We start from the raw sequence: 16562 nt of genomic DNA on the forward strand, positions 1-16562 counted from the left end.
CGGACGCGCGGGCTTCTTCACCCTCTCCTCAGACCTTCAGCGCTTCAGCCCTCCACTCATTTCTTCCATGTTTAAGGGGAATTGCCCAAAACACCCACGAAACCGAAGCGCAGGGCGGACCGAACCGGGCGGTCCCGCCGCCCTCCGCTCCGCTCCCCTCCCCTCAGGCGCCCCGTCCCCTGCCCGCCCCACGGCCGCCATTGGCCCCCGCCGTGACTGCGCTTGGCGCGCGGCCGCCCCTCCCCTCCCCGCCGCGCGACGCAGGCGCGCGTTGGCCCCGCCCCGCCCCTCGCGGCCCCGCGCGAGCCGCGGCCGTTGTTGTCAGTCGCGACTCGGAGGCGCAGCGGGAGCGGCCGCAGCGCCGGGTCCCGTCCGAGCGCAGCGCGGGCGAGGGGCGCGACCCGCCGCAGCGCCGCCGGCCTTCCCCGCTGCGCTGTTGGGCCCTCTCCGTCTCCTCCTCTGTCCCTCCTTCCCTCCCCGCTGAGCTCCCCGTCCCCGCCGCCGCTCCCGAGGGCAGTCGCGGCGGGCGCTGCCCATGCAGGGGGCGGCGCGGGGCGCGGCGCCCCGAGGAGACGCCGCCGCTGCCGCCGCTGCAGGCAGTAAGTTGCCGGCGGGGTTGGGCCGCGTTCGGCTCGGGCTGGACCGGTGGGGTGTGGTGGGTTCCTTCCTCCCCCTCCCTGCGCCTTCCCGTTCCTCCCGGAGCCGGCCGAGCCCAATGGCGGCCTCGGCCCGGGGGGAGGAGGAGGCGGTGAGGGGACGTTTCCCGGCCGCCGCCGAAGGTCGGTGTGTCGGTGCCGGCGGGGCTGGAGGGGAGGGCTGGGGGAAGGGAGGGGAGAAGCGGTTGTTCCTGCGGGCTCCCGGGATGCGGGTGTCCGTGCGGGATCAGCGGGCTGCCCGGACGCGGGTGTTCCTGCAGGGACGATGGGCTCCCCGGACGCGGGTGTTGGTGCGGGGACAGCGGGCTCCCGGGATGCAGGTGTTCTGCGGGGACGGCGGGCTGCCAGGAGCCTGCCGTGCCCCCGGAGCGTCCGTGCGACACGGCCCCGTGTGACCGCGGTGACACCCGGCCCCGCGCGTGTGACCGGAGTGACACCGCTCCGCTCGCCACTCCCCCGCCGCTGCCGCTGCCCGCGCCGGCCCCGCCGCCTGTGCTCTGGTGCTGGGAAGGGAAAAAAAAAATAAACAAGCGAGGCGAGAACCCCGCGGTCCGGCCGCGGGTGCGTTTTCGGGGAATGACGGTGCATCTCGCCCCTCGCAATCCGGTGCGTACCCAACAGGTTTTCCTTCGTCTCCTTGTGCCCGGGGCTGGAGCGTGCCCCTCCTGACAGAGGCTGGAAGTATCCCTCGGTCTTTGTCAGTACGTGCCTTGCTGCTGTCAGTACACTTACTACGTTGAATTCGCTGCCTAAAGATTAGTATAGAAACTGGTAGAATAACTAGCAAGGTCCCGCATAAAGGTCTTTGTGCTTACTGTCAGCTGAGTTTTGGTACCCAGGTGCTTAAATTAATGGAAGATGACTTTTAAAGATAGTCGATGTGCAGTCTTGGTGATAGTTGAAGGGCAGATACGTGTGGTTGGTTTTATTTGTTTTGGTTTGTTTGGGTTTTTTTTTTGTTTTTTTTTGTTTTGGTTTGGTTTGTTTTAGTAAGTAGTCTGAGTAAAGTTAAAGTGTTGGCGATCATCCGCTAGCACAAACCCCCCTATATTGGCCAGAGGATGGTTGGTGACAGAAGTGACCTATTTTCAGATTGGATATTTTATTTGCAAGAGATGCTAGTGTACCTGTGAAGGAGAAACCTTTATGTGGGATACATGCTTTAGGTTTTTGCTTATTCATAGCTAGTTTGTTATTGATCATCTTACTTCCAAGAGCTTGTTATGAGTAGATGAAGGCAAAGCAATAGTTTCTTCGGTGGTACCATTGCAGTTACTGGAGCGGCTGAAGCGTACTGTATGATTTTCAGCCATCTAGCATGAATGAAGTGCATGCAAATATGCTTACGCCTGCCCTCTGTAGTGCAGTCACTACTTAGTCATATCTGCTGCTTTTTTGGAGTTGTTTATTATGGATATATTTAGATCTTCAGGCTCTGGGGAAGGACCAGTTTAACAAATCTCTGCAAAGTTAAATCTGTAGGGAAGTGTTTACTCGCAAATATTTATTGTGTTGGAATTAAGCATTTCTTTCAAGGCATGCACCATTATGAACTGGGCTAAGAAGTGTTGGGGTTTTTTTGGCAGATATATCAACGGTGGGAAATTGGCTTATGGTTGTTTTTGTACTATTGCTGATCCTTAGAAGGAATCTGAAATGCATAAGAACTAACAATCATTGCCAAACAGTGCAGTCAAATTTTACCTTGTGAACCGTGTCAAAAGGTTTACTTAGACTAGTACCTGCCCCTTTTACTTGTAGTGCAATACAGCATCCAGATTAGAGTACTTAGTAATGAAGACTAAGGAGGAGAAGGTCCAGTCTTGTCTCTTATTTTTCCTGAATATCCTAAATGACCAGAAAAGTGGTAGAATGATGACATGGTTTCTTCAGGTGATTGGAAAGAGAAGCTAACCTGACTGCTGGAGCTTTTCCTGGTAGGCAAGGTAGCATCTAAGACAGCACATTCATCTGGCTCTTTTAAGAGAATCTTTATGATGCACACTTGAGGCTTTAATGAAAAACAGGGAAAAGGGAGAATTGCATCTGAAGTGTGCTTACTGTGTTATGGTTTTTGTTTTCATTTTACACAATTGAGAATCAAGAAAGTAGAGTTTGAGTGCTGGACACTCTACAAGTTACTGCTGTTCCTTGAATCATCCTGCTATGACAGCTGATACTGTTGTGTGGTATGGGTGGTTACACTGTAATAAATAGTCTGCTTTCTGATTATTTTAAAGAAATAACATGTTATGGGTGTGCATGCTAATATGCTACTGCAGATACACTTTTACTTGCAGTAGTTAACTTGTGCGCTGTTCTGACCAACCTGGTCTCTTCTAACTGCCTTCTAATCATACTTGAATAATTCTTTTGCAGTCTACACCTTCATTGTATCATTGTCCCTTTTGTCCCACTGGCAACTGTAATGTCAAAGTAGCATTTTCTTCTTGCTTGGCCTGCCTTGCTTTCAAGGGCACAGTATCCTGGTGGAGTGAGTTGTTTTTTTCCTCACAATGTGTCTCTTGTGAAAGAATGCACTTCCTTTTTTGGATTTTCAAAATTTCACCGACGTGCTGTAGCTGTAAAGCTTATTGGTGAACTTCTGTCCATTCCTACTTAAGTATAGTGTTTTCTCATTGTCTTAAAGTAAGAAACCAATGAAACATGGTTTAGATCAGGGATATAGGGCTGAACTGCAGTTTATGATGAATGTAGTAATGTTAAATTGCATAAGCTCTTAACTTTAGTAGCCTGTGAAGTTCTGCCCATCTTCTGTATCATATTATTTTCAAGCACCTAACTGAAATGCTACAGCTGCTGTAATAAAGTACCTGCTTTAATACATATAACAGTATTATGTAAGAGCTTAAGAGGATTAGAAAAAAATGTATATTGCCTTAAAATTCCAGGTTAACTCACCCTGGCAGAGTTCTCGTACACATAAGTTGATTGAGTCACCAGTGTTAAGAACTTAATGAGAAATAATTATACTTGAAAAGTATAAAACAGAGCATGTTCACTTTCTGAGAAGCTGAATCCTTCTGTTATAGTGATCTACAACAGTACTGAGACACAAATGTTGCACTGTATTTGACAGCCTGATTTCTTTATTTATCACTGGGCTTTTCTGCAGCAGTCTTGTATCTAGTTACTGACTGGACTTCACTTGAGAGATGAGAGCCTAGATTATTATAATCTTAGTTCACGTTAAAGTGTGGCAAATTTCAGGTGTATGACTGTTCCTGACTAATTTAGGATAAATGAGAGTAAACCATTGAAAATTACTAACTGTAGGTTGGAATAAATCTATGTATCAAGATTTATGCAGTTTGTATCCTAGGTGGAAAACATCAGTCTCAGACCAGCAACTTAAGTCAATTCCAGACTTGAATTTTGTGTTACCAGATGTATTGCTAAACAAACAAAACTATCTGATATTTGACCTTGAAGATATTAAGAAATTTAATAGAAGTTGTTATTGCTTGTAATAGGTACTAAAAGTATGCACACATATATGTGTCTGAATACTTGTGTTTGAGATGTTGTATGTTGCTTTCACCTCCCTTGATACAGAAAAAAATCATGTTTGTGGTTCTGAATTCAAACGCAACAAAGATGTAGGTGTTAAAACATTGGAATGTTATGCCACACTGAAGTGTTCATTGATTAATGGCATAATGTTTAGAGCTCCTGTTAATGGTCTTGGCTGCGCTAGCTAGCATGACAAAACATGTGATAATGTTAATAAATAGACATTTGAAATAGGTGAAATAATTCTGAGAGTTCATAAACATGGACTAGATGAAGAAGCTTCTCTAAAAGTGTTTAATTTGGTGGAGAAATCTGAGTTATCTGCTTTCTGCAAAGTTCCTGTTGTATGTTTCCTAGATATGCAAAATATTTTAGCATCAGTTTCATATTCCTAATTATTTTGGGGGAAGAAAAAAAGGAAAAGAAAGATAAAATGATGGAAAAAAAGCTTGGAAAAGTACAATTTTGGGCTAGGGAGTCCAACTACCTTGAGTTATCTCTGTTGCTTGTACAGTTGTTGACTGAAATACCAGATCTTGATTGATTAAATGTATGGATCTCTGTAACTCAGATATCTGTGCTAATTTTCTGTAGCTGAGGAAAAATTTTTCCATTAGTGGCAAGTGCAAAACATGAGAATTTCATTTAAAACTTACTTTTCTATATATTATGACATCACAGGGTCTGAACAAAGTTTTATAACTGATTTAGAGATACAGAAAGAAAGTCCTAGCAGATATCACAAAACTTAGAGCAAGTCTTTTTAAAGATGTTATCACATACTACTATGCAGAAGATCATTTATGAGATGTGGCTATTCAGAAGATCTGATATTTTTCTATACAATAATACTTAAAGAGCAGCTTCAGAACTTAAGTGCTGTATTGCTGAAGCCTCTGGTATGTAAACAGGGTAGTGTCTCTTGCTTTTTTTTTTTTTTTTTTTTCTTTAAAAATGAAAGGCCACACGCTGGCCTTTGAGAGAAGGCATAAGAGGAAAACAGATACAACATGAGATTAATTGCTTTTGGAGCTATGACTGATGTGAGGACTTTAAATGGTGTAAAGCTATTGCTGAGTTCTTAAATCCATAGGGCAGCTTATATTTGTCTTGTGTAATACCTCCTCTTAGAAATGGAAAGTACCTTGTGAACTGCAGCGAATTATCAGCAAGGTTGTGAAAGTACTTTGGGCTTTTAACATATTTCTCAACTGGAACCAGTGCCAGTAACTACCGGCAATGGGTTTGCCAGTGGATCAGAGTTCCATCAGTCTTAGTGCATCTGTCCTCTTAATAGCTTTGGTGTCTAGTCTGTAATCATAATCTTACTGTTACTGTCTTACTGTTGCTTTGCAATCTGTGCCTCAGTGTAGTCTGTATTTTTTCTCATTCGCCTGCTTGGCAAGAAAAAGGAAATAGATATTCTTGACTTTTAAAGTGGAAACTTTGAAGGACCAGTTCTGATCCAGTGGCTTCTTTAAGTTGTCTGTATTGAGAATGATTCTCACACAGATACCAACTATCATGTGGAGTTTCTACAATACAGTTCTCAAATTTTAGCTTGCTCTTTGCTAGTGTTCTGCAGACCACTCACCAAACCTTAGCCGTGTGAAAGAGGAAACCTTAAATTGTCTATGCTGTGTGTGACTGCTCTTATCTTCAAGAAAATAGATGATGGCAATCTGCAGGTCTGAAAATTTGGGAATTCCTTATCCAAGAAATAAATGTATTCTTTAATTGATGATATCCTGAATCATGCATTGTATCTTTTACATTTTCTTGTGCATTGGATCTACCTCAAAGTGTCTTGCTCTCAGAAGTCAGGTCATGCAGACTCTCATCATTTTTGTTACAAAATGCTGTAACTTTTTTCTTCTCAAATCTATAATAGCACTACCCTTCCCATCCTGCAGCATTTTATTAGTCCAGGAGCAATGTTTTATCTAGTTTATTGACCTGCCAAATATTTCTGCTGGATGTTCACTGAAAAATGGACCTTAGAATTGAAGAATCCTCATTGGCATTTTGCTTTTACTTCAATTCTAAGACGAGGTAAGGCTAGACATCAGTAGCTCTAATGTCTGCAATACATTCTAAAATGATGAAACATTAACATTTCATTAGAGATTTCCCAAATGTTTAGAATGGCAGAACTTCATCAGCAATTGGCACCTCATATATTTTCAGAATAAAATTCTATAGACTGTTTAAAACTAAGGAGTACAGTTAAATTTTGCAGGTTAATTCTTCTTTTTATGTTTGTGACACAGCATTACTTGATAACTCTTCATGATCTTCATCATTTTATAGAGGCAGCCAATGCAGAATAGTAGAGAGGTTTGCTGATATATCTTGGCATTTCAGTAACACAGTATGGACTGGATACAGACACTGAGGCCTAATAGGAAAATGAAAGAAGTGCATGTGCACCTTGAAAACTGTAGTGTTTTATTGTGGAAGTCACTGGGAACAGGAGAGTTTATAGGGCTTGTCATCAGTGAGGGGGAAGATATGTGTGTATGCTGTGGTGCAGTCACGTAAAGTGGAAAATAAAGCTTTGGAGGGCATCGCATATATAAGGGCTGAGTTGTAGCACAGCTGCCTCTATGAATTGTATCTTCCTCTGCCCTCCAAAAATGCTGCATGTACAAAGTGTTTGGCTGTAGGGCAGTTGTAGATTGCCATGATTTCTTTGAGTACCTTTGAATGGTGATTGTGAAGGCTTAGGCCATAGGAGGGGGCTCTGATGGATCATGACACCTCTGTGTGCAAACAGAAAGACAATATACTTGGATCCTGACTGCCATACTGGGTCTTGAATATTCAAGAAATACTGGGTACTAGGAGCTTAATAAGTTTGAAATATGCTGGAGGAGTTGAGTACTGGTAAGTTTTCAGGGCATGTGATATGAATTGAGTGTATGCGTTCTTCACATGTCACTCTTGCAGTACCTTTTACCTGCTCCTAGTGTGTTGGTGCTCCCTTACACCCAAAGTGATAAAAAACCCTCTGGAGGAAAGCAGATTGACACATCAGTGAAGTGTCAATAACAGTAACAATGCAAGTAGTGGCTCATATAGTTACAAGTTAGACTGTTCCTAAAGGTTCATGCATTAGCCTGTAAAGATACTTTACATTAGGATGACGGGTAAAAATTGTGAGGAAATATTGGAAAAAATGTGAAAAATTATACTTGCAGTTGGTTTACTGAGTTAATATGTCCTTCAGTTTGCTCTCAGATTCTGATGATTTGTACAAATTCTTTCCAAAGTGGAAAAAAATTTGCTTCTGAATCTCCATATTCTGTTTATGTCAAATTTTGGATTTAGTGTTTCTAGAAACACTAGCAACTTAAGTCTTACTCTCAACGTACAGTTGTGTAGTAAATAAATTATTGATGTAGATGCTGTTACTTATTTGAGACAAAAGAGACCAAAAGGAGAAAGAGGGTAAAATTTCTTTAATCTATCTGGTAGATGTGTGCATCCACTGAACTATTCATTCTAAATTCCTGTTAGAGAAAATGAAAGCATGTGCTTTTAAGAAATTATTCATTTGATCTGTTTGGCTATCTGCTTTAGGGCACAATTTGTTTTATCACAGACTCTTATCTGTGTTGACTGAATCTCCATTTATCGTGAAGGGAGACAGGAATGGTTAGCTGTCTGTGGATGGACGAGTCCCAGTGAAGATTACTTCAGTTTTTATGTCTGTTAGACTGCTGATGCAGAGGAGCCTTTGCATTGATAGTTTTTCAACATTTTGTTTAAATAGGAACATGAAGCTTCATTTTCTAAAGTAAGCTAATACACACATTAGGGTAAGATGAGCTAGTCTGGTCTTACACACAGTATGTAATCTAATGGAATTTTTTGAATAGGCTGAATCACATAAAGAAAAACTAGTGTCTCTGAAACATGCTCCTTTTCCTAAACAGATCTAGTTGTTATCTTTTAAAGATGGTTGAATCACAGTGCTGTTGTTAAGCTTCTTAATAGGATGCATGTGATATTACAAAACAGCTCCTGCAGATCTCCATTAGGGGCTATTTGCAGTGTTTTGTGGGATAGGTATATGAGCTTCTGTGGAAAGAAGGATCTGTTCTGAATTTATTTACTGGTAAATGTCTACATTGCATAAAATGAGTATCGAGGGCGTAGCTGAGTTCTGGTATAATTAGGGGAAAATGCATTTTTAGATCCATAATTAGCCACATGGATTAAATGCTGCTAAATGGTTACTTAACTCACCAACTAGAAAAACCTAACTCTAATGCTGAAAAATGAACTTACCAGAGATTTAACGTAATGTGAGTGAAAAGGCAGGTAAATATTTTCTGTGATATAACTGTCTCTTAAATGCTTTTTCTCAGGCTGTAATTTGGCTTGCTGCTAACGTGTGGCTGGTGGAAATTTTGCTTGTTGTCTGCTTTAGTCTGTAGCTCCTTCATTTGGGAAAATTTTCAAGAGGTTACATTGTAAACTGGATCACCAAAATGATCCATCATTAAAAGTAATCCTGTTTTGGAGGGTCATGGCAAAACTAGAGGTTTGTATGGTTTCATCTGTAGTCGGCCCCAGAAGTTTTACTGTTGTAACTAAGGAGACAACTACAAAGGGTCTCAAAGAGGCTCCAGCCTGAAATAGTGCATCCTTAAGTGCTGTCAAAATTCTACTTTTTTACTCTTGGGAGAAACTGAATTAAAAAAAAACTGCTCTGAAATGTATTGGTATGGCAACTGCGCTCCTTTAGATAGCATATTTGTATTGTAACCAAGACTTGTATCTATATACATAATGACATTTTTGCATCCACTTCCTACTACTGAACAATTTGAAATTTTTGTATTTTCAAACCATGTGTTGCATCTAAGCTCCCTGTATTTAGCTGTGGGAGCTTTGTCTGTGCTGATTTATTTTAAAGCCACAGAGTTAAGGATTAGTTGGTCTGTTATTGTGGAGACTTTAAATTAAACTGTTAATGAATCTGCATTAATTTTCTTACAGCTAATGGGGCTGCAACATTAGTAAACGTAGTTTATCTTCTATTTCTGTAAGCTCTTATCCTGTTGATTACTCTCTGATGTATTTCTCCATGGCTTAAGCATAACTGATTTTTGCTGGAATTCTGTTGACAGGTTGATTTTTATGTGTATTCTGTGATTTAGAGTTAAATCACTTGTTGAGTTTGTGCAATGATGGTTGAGAATGTGCCAAGTGAACAAAGTAATGAGCATAAATCTTTCCTTACTGCTGAGTGTTGCAGTTAAATTCAGACAAGTTGTCTTTAATTTGTGTGCTCCAGTTTTCCTTTAATTTCTTTAATACAGAAGAAGTTAGGAGTCAGATTAGGATGCTGTGGAGACAGGAGTACTATAAATCATGTTTGTGTGAGGTTTTTTTTTTTTTAAATGCTGGCAATCCCTTTAGGAGTGAGACTTTGGAGTCTCACAACCATATGGGGCACAGCTGATTAATAGATCCCCTCTTGCTTCGTACAGGCTAAGATTAGGTGGTTTATGTGCATACATGGACTGTTTTTCATTAGGGGTTTTCATTCTGGGGTTAGGTCAGTGTGATGGAACATTATACAACTATAAAGTAAAATATTGCTTGAAAACATTGTCAGTGCACAGTAGTAGTGAAAAAACCCTCAAACTGGCCTAAGAAAGTAGAATAGAACAAACCAGAAAATGAGTAGAGAAGGGTGAGAGGAATGCTGAAGTCTATGGAATAACCTCTGCTAAAGGATTGATAGACTAGGATTGGAAGGAAATTGAGCTGAAGCTAGGAAGGGAGGAAACTAATTCTGTGAGTTGCTTGAGGCAAGGTAAATGGAGTATGATAGTTCATGTTTTGGAACAGGCGGTGAATGAGAAGATGCACAAATTATCAAGAGATTAAAAACAAGCAAGAGGAAGTGGTTCTTGTCACAGCACATAGTTAAGATATTCAGCTCTGCTGCAGTATGTTCTTGATTCTAAAATTCACATGCTTTAATAAAGCACCTGCCCAGTTGCACAGGGAGGGGTGGAGTGGAATCCATTAAGTGCTATTGAACACTGCTCTCAGATGTAAAGAAGTTTTTGAATCTCTGAAAGATAAGGAGAGTTTTATTGTTGTATTTGCCATTGTACTATGTTGTTCCCTATGCATTCTGTAATAATTTCTACCAGGTAGGAAGACTGTTTGGCGTGGGCATTTAGTTTAATGTAGAATGCTTTTATTCAGTTTTGTGCTTTTTATGAATAAGGATGGGATGGTGTTACATGGGAATGGTAGGGGAAGCTCTGTAAGGTGAGCAGTATGTGAAGTATTGGGAAGCAGATATGCCAGCCATCTTCTAGGGGAGTGGTTTTTGAAAGAGCATGTGAAGTATAGTGTTCAGTGCAGAATGAAAGGCTGCATACAGCAACACAAAACCCGGTGAAGTTTGTTGAAGCTTGAAGCTCAGTGTTTATATTGTTTGTTGTTGTATTAATGCTTGTTGTACTTAACCCTGTTCCTTGTCTAGGTTATGAAGTTTTGGAATTAATTGATTTAATTCAAATTTTACAGGGGTGGAGGTCTCAAACTGAATTCTGTGTGTTTTGTGGAAGCAGACAGCTGGATAGTGGAGAGGTTATACCATGGCTCCAGCTGAGAGAAGCAGTAAGGTGAGCTTGTTAAAAACCACTGAATTGTCATAGGACCCCCCAACCTTGTAATTGAATTCATATGAAACCAGGTTCATTGGTTTCACTCTCTGTGAAATAACTTGTTTAGCAGGGAGTGTTTTTAATCTAATGCTTACATTTCAACTTGAGAATAACTAATGCAAGGGGCTGTTTGTTTGCCAGCTTCCTTTTCAAAGTTTTTCTTTTTGAAGTTCATTTTTGAAACTGAAAATATATTCTAAAGAGCTGTGTTTTCTGTATTTTAGAGTTGGCAGTGAGCCATCTAATTTTCATATTTCTGACTACTTTGCACTCAAAGTTGGAGAAACGGTTAGCTTTTTGATAGCTACAGTTTTTTATTCAAACCTCCATCTAAGTTAATGCAGGAAAAGATTCTGGGAGGTTTTTTGTGTGGAAAAAATAATGACAATGGGATGTAAAACTGTCAAAACCAGTTTTGAACATGAATATTTTATAAGTTGGGTCTTGTTTGCTTAAATGCCAAGTACCTGGTAAGCAGGAATTCAGTACACAAAAGCTGAACTCTTGAGTCTTCTCTGCTTCTTTCCTTCTCTTCTTCCCCTTCTCCTCACTCATTCCCAGGACTGATGAACATATGCAGCCTACCTCCAAACTTTTTACCACCAGTTTGTATAACTTTGGTCAAAATATTTAACAAGACGTTTTATTTAGCACTAAGTACATCCAACCCAGATGTTTCAGCATTTAAAGCTTTGTACACTTGCTGTAATTACAGTATTGATTGATAATGCTGCAGCTAATTAGAGTAACAAAATTAAGTATTGTGTGTTACTCTGAGTGTTGCTAAACAGAAAGCTGTTAAAAAGGAGGAGTAAAAGTCCCAAGTCATGCCATTAGAACTTTGTATTAGAGCTGTTTCATGCGGAATATGAAGGGATGTGTCAAAAGAGAGATGTATTAAGTATGTTCCTCTTGATGATATCATATGCTGCCCAGTTGTTTTCTATTGTATCTGGAAAAGTTACAGTTTTCAGCTTTGCCAGTTCTTACAGACAAATTTTCATTATTGCAGTGTTGAAACTCACTTTCTTCAAGCACACTGATAATGTGACGTCAGAAATCTGCAAGTTAGTGCAGCCCGCCTTATTAAATTCTTTGCAAAAATTTCTGAAAATTATTTAATAATCTGTATTAATATGCTAATGTAACTTTGGGTAATTACAGGATAATAATTTTGCTTACTTTTGCACAAGTATATAATCTTTTCTTTTTGTTTTTAGGTATGCTTGGCAGTGATTATGGACTATTTATTTGCATCAGATACTCTTATATGAAAATACCACGTTTCCAAAGAGCTTAAATATTATTTCATCTTCTGAAACAGAATGGCAGGCTTCAAACGAGGATATGATGGAAAAATTGCAGGATTGTATGACTTGGATAAAACTTTGGGCAGAGGCCATTTTGCTGTGGTCAAACTTGCTCGGCATGTCTTTACAGGTGAAAAAGTAGCAGTAAAAGTCATTGACAAGACCAAACTGGACACTCTCGCCACGGGACATCTCTTTCAAGAAGTCAGGTGCATGAAATTAGTGCAGCATCCCAACATTGTGCGGCTGTATGAAGTGATTGACACCCAGACAAAGCTTTATCTCATCTTAGAGCTAGGGGATGGTGGAGATATGTTTGATTACATCATGAAACATGAAGAAGGGCTCAATGAGGATCTGGCAAAAAAATACTTTGCTCAAATAGTTCATGCTATATCCTACTGCCATAAACTGCATGTAGTTCATAGAGACTTAAAACCAGAGAATGTGGTTTTCTTTGAAAAACAAGGACTTGTGAAATTGACTGATTTTGGCTTTAGCAACAAATTTCAGCCTGGAAAGAAGCTCACCACAAGCTGTGGATCTCTTGCCTATTCTGCTCCTGAAATTTTACTTGGGGATGAATATGATGCACCAGCAGTGGGTATGTATGTCTGCTTTGGTTTCAACCAGTGATCTATAAACATAAATACCATGATCTTTTACCTCTGTATTCTGTTTCAATATAATGTGCTACGTGGAAGGCAGCTAATTGGCAAGAAATAATATAACCTAGATGAGCTGGGGATGAGATAATGCAGGAGCAGCTCTGTTTGAATGAGATACTCAAGCATTCTCAAAAATACCTAGAAGTTCTTTTTGTATGAAGTGATGCAATTGTATACATTGTAATTTTTAAAAATTTTATTAATAATAATGTGGATGCAATGGACACATTTGTAAACACTCTGTTAGAGAGAACCCATCTTCTTTTCAGAAAAGTTGCCTTTTCAAATTTATTTTTAACATGACCCCACACTCCCTTGCACCCAACCACGAGTGATTTTTCTTTGCTCAATTTAGCCATGTAAGAATAGCATTGTGTGCTCAGGCTGCTTACATGTTCTGCTGCAAGGTGGTGGGAAGCCATGTGTACCAAGTACTAACTCAGCTATCAAAGGAGGAGACAGGGAGTTAAGTTAAAGAGAGCTTCAACTCCCTCTATCCCATCTCTGCCCTTTTATTGTCTGAGAACTGAAAGTGGCTGTTGAGTTCCCACTTAATAGCAATGTGTAAATGAGTCTTCATTTTTCTAGCTGCAAAGTGGAGTGTGCAGGGTGGACTGCTACATATAATTCTCTTACTGTCTCTCTTAGGTCTACTGGTTATTGTAGTGGAAGTAACTTAGAGTCTTTTTAGAATAGCTGTAACCGTTGATGGGGTCACTGAATATTGTCCTGTAGTCATACAGATTGCTTAGATCTGTTAGTTGAGGTACAACTCCCTTCCCCAACAGGTGTAGGTACATATAATTTCAAATGATGCTTCAAAAATGGCTTCTGGTAGTCAATATGCCTGTTGTTTTTGTTTACTCAGTATCTGATACTTTCACAGGTGTTAGTAGCACCCATTAGGACTCAGTACATGGCTCTGTGTTTTGTTATGTTTTATAGCAGTGACTGTAGTGATGGTTTAAATTAAGACAGAGTTGTTCAGGTTTTTGTTAATTTACCTGAGGTAAACAATCAGCTAATTTTATGTGCTGACAGGCACACTGTTGAATTACAATTCTTGCATTATTTTCAAGTATAAATATATTTAGCTATTACGTATTATGTTCTTTTGCCCAAACATTTAAATAATACTTAGTGGCTTCAGACTTTGAATAGATATTGTACTCTGGGTTTTCTGGACTTGAAAGTATATTCCCAAGTGTGCTATAATTAGGAATTTTGGATCTCTGTTATTTCTGGGTTTCCAAATCCATATTGATGCTACAGTGATACTTTACAAAATTATTTATATTTAGAGTCAGGTGGTTTAGATGAGTTAGTTCTGGTTTTATTAGTGGCAAACTAGAACTTCTAACTCTTGAGTTCTCCTGTGTTTTCCTATGTCTCTTTCAGAGATAGTAGTGGCTTCAAAACTAGATGAAAAATGCATTTGTTAATTATTCTATACAATGCCTTATATGAGTTATTTCTTGAAAAATGAAATAGCAGTCAAATTTTGGAGGATGAGCAAAAAATTAGGTTTTGATATTACTGCCCAGTTGAAGATGCTTGGGAAAAAGGAGGTGTGTGGAGATTAATGGGAGAGGGAGAATTAGGAGCATTATGAGCAGATGGTCCAAATTGAATTATATAGTTAACAAAGCATGCTTTGGACCTCTTAATGATAAATGTAATGTTTGTTAGAGGACTTTGTAAACAATTAGGGAGGTAAACTTCTGAATAGTACTAAAAGAAAATTTTTGAATGGATTCATAGAGGGGGAGGTCTGGTTAATATGAAATGGATTGATGTGAACAGTAGAAAAATTAGGAAAAAACGAAATTATTTTAACTAGTGTCTAAGGATGCCAATTATCTTCTGTTTCTGAGAATATTTAAATATACCTCAGTGGTTAGTTTTTGCTTACTTATTCCCTAGTATGCTGTCTCAGCTACTGAATACTTAAAACCTCTATCCTAGTTGAGCAATTGCAGTGCTTGTATCCTAACATTTTAGTGGCATATTTTTCATCACTTTGTAGTGCACTACAAAATCTCTCTGAAGTCCTGTCAGTTACCAGAGTAAAAATACCAAAATTTACTATAAAATTCCAGTAAGATGATAACCTTGAATGGTCTGGATTTTCCTTTTCTAACTATGGGTAAAAAGGTAAGATACACTACATAAGTTTTCTAAATATGATTTATATATTTTAAATACAGAGATTGTTGGGGTTAAAAATAGGGCCTTCTTTAAAGCCCTCTTTCTACCAAGGAAATCTTAAATGTTAGTTTAGGAAATCTGTCACTAAAAATGTAATTATGTAATAGAGAAATCAGCTTCTGAAAACCTTTCTTAAACTTGAAAGTTAAACTTTCATGCTAGGATGAGGTTGTACCTGTGGACTAGGAGTATGTATAAATTCAGAAGTAGAAATTTTCAAGAAAGAAAGTTCATCAGTTGCATTGTGGTGCGAGTAATGTGCAAGGTGTATATATATCTTGGAATAGTGGACTGCTGAGAATGGCTCAGCTGTTGGCTGAATGAGGCTATTAATATTGCAATAATAGTGACTGGCAATGGCAAAGATTCTTCCACCTTTAGGATGAAATTACATTACAGCTGAACCAATCTAAAAACTTGCTCCTTAGTAAAAAGGAGGTCATGCTTTCCCTAGTGCAGTGACATGGTCATGCCCCCTTGTGAGCATCTGACCACTTGAAATCCAACTCAGTTTATTAAAATGACAAATTGAAATGGATTCCCCTGCTTACACTCTGTGCATATTAAAGTACTTTTGCATTCATTGTGTTTTTAAAACCCCACACCTGTTTTTATTTATGCAAAATTTTTGCAAAAATTATTGGAAGAAAAATTGATCAGGGTATATGAAGGGGTTTTTTGGCCGAAGAGTTTGCCACAAATGTGGCTTTTTGGAACTCTTATGAATAATATTAGAATGAGTACATATAGGAAGATAATTTACATTTTCTTTCAACAAACAACTGAAATATTTAGGGCAAGTCTTTATTAAGTTATGTGCTTAATAAAGATAATAGAAAAGCTTGCTTTATGAAAACAACTGTTTCAGCTAGTTGAGGGAATAATCTGCCCTTTGTGATGTCACTTGAAAGTTTGCACTCTTGAAAAGAGCCTAGTTAATTTAGGTCTCATTTCCTTTTGTGTTTAAAGCTGTAGTTATAATGATGCAAGAGGAATATTGGGCAATGATTGTATGTTCCCAGGGCTTTTCAAAAAGCTGAGTGAGTTAGATAATGAGAAGTTCTGTTGCTTGTAATTTCCCATGGTTTTTTCATACTTAATTAAAATCTGTTCCAATCAGAGGAAACTGAGAGGACTGTTGTTGGACATAAAGTTCATTTCCTAAATCAAATGGATGTGCTACTTTAGATCAGAGTTCTGTCTAGAGCAGTGATGTGATACCGTGAGCTGCATCAGTATTTAAAAGTTGATTAACTTTGATAGCAACAGATGAGAAAGAACAGTGTGCTTCTGGTAGTACTCTTCATTTTGCTCTACCAGCATCTACAGAAATTGGATTATTAAATAAATAGAAACTGCCTCTTTCCTAGGTGATAAAATTTATTTGGAGTTTTTCCGACTAGTTGATTCTTTCAGAGGAGAGCAGGTTCTATTTTAACTATTTGGCATCTCTACAAAGTGCTGTGTCGGCTACAGTAATGCTGGAAG

General features: G+C 39.5%; 1 protein-coding gene across 1 annotated transcript in view; it reads left to right on the forward strand.

The window, feature by feature from the left end:
• Window positions 1–274: 274 nt before the first annotated feature.
• SNRK (SNF related kinase) overlaps window positions 275–16562 on the forward strand; it is a 39400-nt gene continuing 23112 nt past the window's right edge. The window contains exons 1-3 of the mRNA XM_056483486.1: window positions 275–599; window positions 10749–10846; window positions 12109–12802. Of these exons, the coding sequence (XP_056339461.1) occupies window positions 12214–12802 (589 nt within the window). The 5' untranslated portion in view covers window positions 275–599; window positions 10749–10846; window positions 12109–12213. The remainder of the gene's footprint in view (window positions 600–10748; window positions 10847–12108; window positions 12803–16562) is intronic.

The sequence above is a fragment of the Oenanthe melanoleuca genome, chromosome 2 (assembly GCF_029582105.1).
Source record: "Oenanthe melanoleuca isolate GR-GAL-2019-014 chromosome 2, OMel1.0, whole genome shotgun sequence".
Classification (NCBI taxonomy): domain Eukaryota; kingdom Metazoa; phylum Chordata; class Aves; order Passeriformes; family Muscicapidae; genus Oenanthe; species Oenanthe melanoleuca.